The 6,563-nt window shown below is 32.8% G+C and overlaps 1 protein-coding gene across 1 annotated transcript; it reads right to left on the bottom strand.

The window, feature by feature from the left end:
- Positions 1-1,675: 1,675 nt before the first annotated feature.
- Positions 1,676-3,829, bottom strand: LOC106773374. Its single transcript, XM_014660071.1, has 2 exons — positions 2,653-3,829; positions 1,676-2,325 (listed from the first exon to the last, which is right to left on the bottom strand). Exons 1-2 carry the CDS (start codon positions 3,827-3,829, stop codon positions 1,676-1,678), a joined length of 1,827 nt encoding a protein of 608 aa, XP_014515557.1.
- Positions 3,830-6,563: the final 2,734 nt, after the last annotated feature.

Here is a 6,563-nt window from a genome sequence, read left to right on the forward strand (position 1 = left end):
AAAATAATAAAATTTTGAGTTTTAATTAATTAATCTATTTAAATATGTGTTTAATTTTGGATTAATTAAAATAAAAGCTAAATTTTAAATTTTGTATTTATAAAAGGAATTAAAGTTTAGGGGATTAAATCAATTTCTTTTTCTAAGACATACTACAAAATACATGGAATTATCAACGGAATTTTATTGACGAAAAATGATGCATTATTGGTGGAAATTATCCTTCGGTCATTACCGACGACCAAAATCTTTCGGTAAATTCGTCGGTAATGTATCTTATAGTTACTGACGAACAACATCTGTCGGTAAATTCGTCAGTAATTTATTTTACAACTATCGTCGACAAAAAATTGTCAGGAAGTCCTTTGGTAATTACCGAAGGATATATTCCGTCGATAAATCCATCGGTAATGCGTATTGTAGTTACTGACGGAGAAAATCCGTCGATAAATCCATCGGTAAAAAGAGCAGCAAAATTCCCCTCCATTATCCCCTCTCTCTGTGTGAAGAAGACTATATTTTACTCTTTCACAAATGAGTTTCTTTATTTTTTCTTTACTCTCATCTCAAAAGCTTTCTCATCTTCTCTACAACCATTTTTCTTTCTCGTGCAACCATCTTTCTACACTGTCACTACTGTTGTTGGAGAGCACCACCCTGTCGTTGGAGAGCACCACTCTTGTTGTTGTTGGAGAGTGTCACCGCTGCCGCACCACCGCTGCTATGGGAGAACGCCACCGCTGCCGTGGGAGAACCACACGGAGTAGTGTGCTGCCAACATGGTGGTCGCATGTTATCTTGTTGAAAATGAAGAAAATATGGATGCTCAAAAACTAATTAGGTATTTTTCCCAATTTTAGGGTTTCTAAAACAATTGGAGAACCTAGTTTAGTGTTTGATTTTGGTTTTGGAATGAATTGGATTGTTGTTTTGATTTATGAATGAAGAAAGTGTGATAAAAAAATTTGAAATCTGAGGAAAAAAAAGAAGGGGAATGAGGAAAAAGAAGAAGGGGAAAGAGGAAGAAGATGAACCAGATCAGGATATTCACCGATGGACTTACTGACAAAAATTTTCTTCAATAATTTTTGACGGATATTTCCTTCGACAATTATCGACAGAGATTTCCTTCGATAATTACCGACGGATATTTCCTTCGAAAATTACCGATAGATTTTTTCTTCATTAATTACCGACGGATTATGTGACAATTACCGACAAATTATTCCTTTGATAATTATCGATAGTCATATAGTCCGTCGGTAAATATTACCGACAATGTTGTTACTGATGAAGTTATGACCGTCGGTAATACGTAGAAAAAATGCCATTATCGATAGATTTTAGACATTTCCGATATATTTTGACGGTTGGTAATTCCATGTATTGATATCATTGATAACTCATACAAATGAAATATGGTTATAAAAGAAGTACACTTTTGTATTTGTAAAAAAAAAGTGAAAAATAGTAAAGATAATGTGAAATGGGTATAAAAAAATTTGGATTATAAAATACCATTTTCCTATCGAAATTCAAACTATAGTGAATAAGTTAAACTTTTCCCCTTGAATCGTGATAGAGTTCCCAAACTATGAATACATTTCCTTCTAAATAAGATTACAAAGGATGACACTAAGAAAATGCACATTATTTTTTCAGTAACTTAGCTTCCTTAAATGCATGCTAAGTCACATGATATTTCCTCCAGAAGATCATGCAAAATAAAGTCTTCAAGCTCCAAACTGACACACTGTGCATACAATTTAGGGTTCACCCACCCATCACGCCTTTCTAGATCACGACTTACATGGTCATCTATGGTTAGCCCAGTTTTGGATCTGAGACACAAGGACTTGTTCATATGAGTCCACACTTGATGAAGAGTGTGACACCCTTTTGGCATTGGATGAGAAGATGAAAAAGGTATGGAACAGCAGCAGTGACACCTCCCAGAAAGTTCCAACAATGTCTCATTGATTAGGTCAAACAAAACATGGTGATTGCACTGGCCACTGCCCCCATAAGTGCAGAAATCAAGGTCATTCTCCATTTCTTCATAGAGTAGTGGATCAACTGGGTGGTCACTTGAATGCCATGCAGAAAGGCAATCTTTACCAGTCAGTCCAGATATCTCAATTACAAATTTCACGTAGTTAAACTCAGCTTTGTCTTTGATGGGGATATGAGAAAAAGTAATGTCATAGTTCAAGTTCTTGCTTTGAATCTCCACTTTTTGAGCACTCTCTATGGTGTCTTGCACTTTGAGTGAATCCATGGTAGCCTCATGTTGCTCAATAATATTTTCTAGCTCAATGCCAGGTTCTGTAATCAATTTTGAATCCACTGAAATCACTAATGCAACTCAGTATGCAGCAACTAACACTATTGAAGATTTAACATGCAGATAATGACATATATCATGATTATATTAAACTGACCTACATTTTGCAAAGGAAATATATGTGTGTGTGTGTTCTCAAAGTTGAGAGTGATTACATGTTAGTGATTCTAACCCTTCCCTATATCTGCTTTTCAAAATTTAATTCAAACTCTTTCTTTATGGGTTATGAAAATGTATTTTAACCACAACGCGATTTAAGAGAGAGTAGCATATATTAAGAAAAAAAGAATTGAGTGAGATAGGGAAACCTGATTCTTCTATTGCAGTCATGTTTTCTTTTATCGGCTCAATCATTTCTTGGTCATCAGAGGTGTCAACACTTTTAAAACAACTATGTCCAAAATCATCAGTTGCCACACCAGCCTTGCCATTAATCTCACTGCTGCACTCAGATCCTTGTTCAACAATATTACTAATCTCTTGATCATTTTCATCCACACTGTCAGGGTGTTTATGAATCAAATCTTCTGCAAGTGTCTCTGGTTGAAGCCGAATTTTTGAATGTAAATTAAGGCCAGGCCTCTTTTTCTGATTGGAACTGTTCTCTGAACTCAATGTTCCATCCCCAGAAGCTACTTTTGGCTTTGGCTCAGTCACGGATGAAATATCAGGAAAGTCCTTATTCTGATAAGGATAGGACAAGGAATTGAGATCAGGCAATGAAAGCATCCTTTGTACCAGCATCTTCAATGGTGAATGTCCCTTTTCTGTTCTTAATTTTAGCTGCTTGGATTGGAGGTGAATTTTTTCTGAATTAAAGCCCTTCTCATGGGAGCGAAAATAATTGTCTAGTGGTTCTTCAAGAGACAATTTTCTTCTTATGATGTTCCAGTGATGCTTGGCAAATGAACTAGTAACACGATCACTTTCATTATATCTTCCATGACAGTTTTCACCTTCTCTACTATCATTAGAATCTGTCATTTTCTTAAAAACTTCTTTCTTCAAATTATTCGATATCCCATGGCCTTGAGGAAGTTTGTCAATAATAGCATCCATAGCTACTCGAAGCTTTTCTTTTCTACTTTCTCCTATAACATGCTTTATTTTCTGTTTCAGATTCTTAAAATGTTTGATTTCGTTGAGACTATGATCCTGAGGTGAAGAACTAGTAACATCTCTTGTAATCATTGCTTCATTTACATTGAAACTTTGAGACAAGGACCTTAGGTAAAACTTTTTCGAGGATTCAAATTGAACTGACTTTGGTGTTTTGCTTTCAAAACATGATTTTCCTTTCCCTTCCGGTGAAAAAGCGTTCCCTACAGCCTCAAATTTTTCTCTTTTTGATGAGGGGTCAGGTAGAGGAAATGACACAGACCTAGTTAACTTCGTTTTTGTGGCATACACATGTTGTTTATCAAGGTGATAGACCAAAGGAGAGACAGGATCTTGCACAAATGTTGTTAACAAGTTGTCGTTCATGCTTATTACAGAAGTAGGACAGGTTGAACTTCTATGATGTCTGCTCCTCTTTTTTGACATCTCTTTCCATACAATTAACTTTCTTCTTAGAGAGTCTTTTACCACTGAAGAACATGGTGTCATCCTTTTCTCAACCTGCAAGCTTCAAATTAGATACAATATTTTATTTATTGTTAAATATGAATTGATAAATATATCTTTTAATTTGGAATCTATGTTTTCTTTTTCAATCGTCATAAATATAATAATCATAGATGAACAATATTTGAAATTTTTGCTTCTTTTAATTCAACATACTATGTCCTTCTTTCCTAGGGTACTTTTTCCACTATTATTTTAAAAATTGAAGACTACATTAATGTAAAGAGTGACATGGAACAAGGAGAAAAGAAATAAGTTGAACTAGAAGGGGAGAACTTACATTTGAGTTTCTTGTTATATGGTTGAGTCCCTTCTTTCTATCAGCTGAGAATATAGGTGCATTGCTTGTATGAGATTAGGAGCTAATTCTTTAAAATTTAGAAGGCAATAACATCTTTGAGACATATTTAATCCTTATATAATGCATAAAATTTGCTAAATAATGTTAACACTAAAGTTCATTTAATTTGTTCCTTAAGAAATAGAAAAAAAGGTCCTTCTAGTATAAAAATATTTAGATTTAATATCCTAAACAATTTATACAAAATGAGCTTAACATACCATGCATAGAAAATAGAAAATATCTTTAAGAGAAACAAATTAATTTCAACTACATTTGAATGGGAATTTGCGATAATGTAAGAATTCATTTGATATTTCTCAATGTTTTAATATATCCTACAGGATTTATACAATGAGCTTAACATGGCAGAAAAAGAAAATATTGATCAGAATATTTAGATCAACAATTGATTTTAACTAAATATAAATGGGGATTTTCAATATGTAAGAATTCCTTTCATATTTTCTAAAGTTTTTTTATCAAAACTACAAGAAAACTTATTTTGCTCAACAAATTTCATTTATGAATTTGTCAAGTATAAGCCATTGTTCTCCTAACAATAGCCTACAACAATAAAATTCAGGCCATTTTTTACTTCAATCATTGATGATAAACAAAACGATAAAGAGGAAAACTTGTACAAAGACGAGGAAAATGCACTAACCAGAATAATTTCTTTCATCACCACCCCTCTTGTATGCAAGTCTGTCAAAGAAATGACTCAATAGGGGATGATACTTAATAACATGAAATAGAGACTTTTTGCATTCTGGGTTATGATTGACCCATAACGATTCAGAATCTTTATCTTTCATCTTCCTTCCCATGGCTGGCTAAATTCACCTTTTAAAGAAGCTTGATGCAGAAATAATATGCATTTTGTTGTAACAAGCTAAGCTTGTCAAACCTGACACAAGTTAAATAAAAAATCAAACGCATGTGCATGAGGAATTTTGTAAGTGTAAGCAATTATCCAATCAGCTTATAAATCTTAATTATCTCGTGGTTTTCAATAAGGAAATTGATTAGTAAGTTTTTTGCAAGATTCACAAAAACATGTAACGAAAAACATGAACAATTGTTCAAAATCAAAAAGACGGTTAAGCGGTAAAATATGTCAAGAAAATTACCGAAGGCTTCAAAATTAGAATATTCTTGGTGAACAAGAGAAGAAGAAAAGATTCAAGAATGGCTGTAAATATATCTATCCTTTCATAAAAAAATTAACACCAAGAAAAGATTTATGTGCAAAAGAAGTTCTTTCTCAAATCTTGTCAACGATGGGGATGTGACTAAACGAAGAATATTTCCTTTCCACTTTTCTAGGATTCCTCATGGCTGACAAAATTCTACAATATTAATAAAAAAAAAGGTTAAAATAAATTATGTTTTTTATTCCATATTAAAAAATAGGAAATAATTGTCACATGAGTTTGTGTCTTTGTGTTAATTTCAATATTAATATATTATGAATTAAATATACTTTTTTTTTCTCAAATAATTGATTAAAATTGTATTTCATCTTTAAATTAAATTATGTACAAATTTCGCTTTTATCTTTTATAAAACAATAGTCCTTGATAGTAAACAACGTTAAAGTTTCATTTATTGGATAAATGATGTTTTATTGTGATTGCAATAAATCATTCACATTATTTATATAATTGGATTTTATTTTTTCTTGCAATTACATGTCTGATTGTATATGATTAGATTAAACATACACATAACTTTAGTTATGGTGGACCTAGATATGATGGTTATAGGAGAGATCTTGGAAGTGGTGAGGCTAGTGGAGGTTAGGCCTGGAAATGATGAACTTAGTTGTGATGGATCAAGAGTTGGAGCTTATGATGGTGGAATTAGAGGTGACAAACTTGATTATGGTAGGGTTGATGGTGGAGGGCCTAGAGGTGATGAGCTTGGTGGTCATGGACTTTGAGGTGGTGGTTATGAGACAACCCTGGCAATGGTTGCAGCCTTCACACGACTAACCCTTTTAATTTCTACTATCCACCTGATGTGATCAAAATGGGTCAAGACCTAAATAAAACATGAAGAAATAAAAGTAGTAGAATAGGTTTTATGGCTTGTATTTTGGTAGTATAGGTTTTTCATAGGCTTATATTTTGACTTTTTAATTTCTTTTTCTTAGTTTGGTTATAGAAAAGCTTATATATCTTTATTTTTTTTAAAGTGCAAACAATGTGGAACTTCACATAGTTTGGACTTAAAATAAAAAGTAATAAA

The sequence above is a fragment of the Vigna radiata genome, chromosome 9 (assembly GCF_000741045.1).
Source record: "Vigna radiata var. radiata cultivar VC1973A chromosome 9, Vradiata_ver6, whole genome shotgun sequence".
NCBI classification, from domain to species: domain Eukaryota; kingdom Viridiplantae; phylum Streptophyta; class Magnoliopsida; order Fabales; family Fabaceae; genus Vigna; species Vigna radiata.

Coding starts and splice junctions, on each gene's coding strand:
- LOC106773374 (XM_014660071.1), bottom strand. CDS start 3,829: ATGAACGACAACTTGTTAACAACATTTGTGCAAGATCCTGTCTCTCCT. Junction 2,326..2,652: donor GACTGCAATAGAAGAATCAG/GTTTCCCTATCT, acceptor AATTGATTACAG/AACCTGGCATTGAGCTAGAA.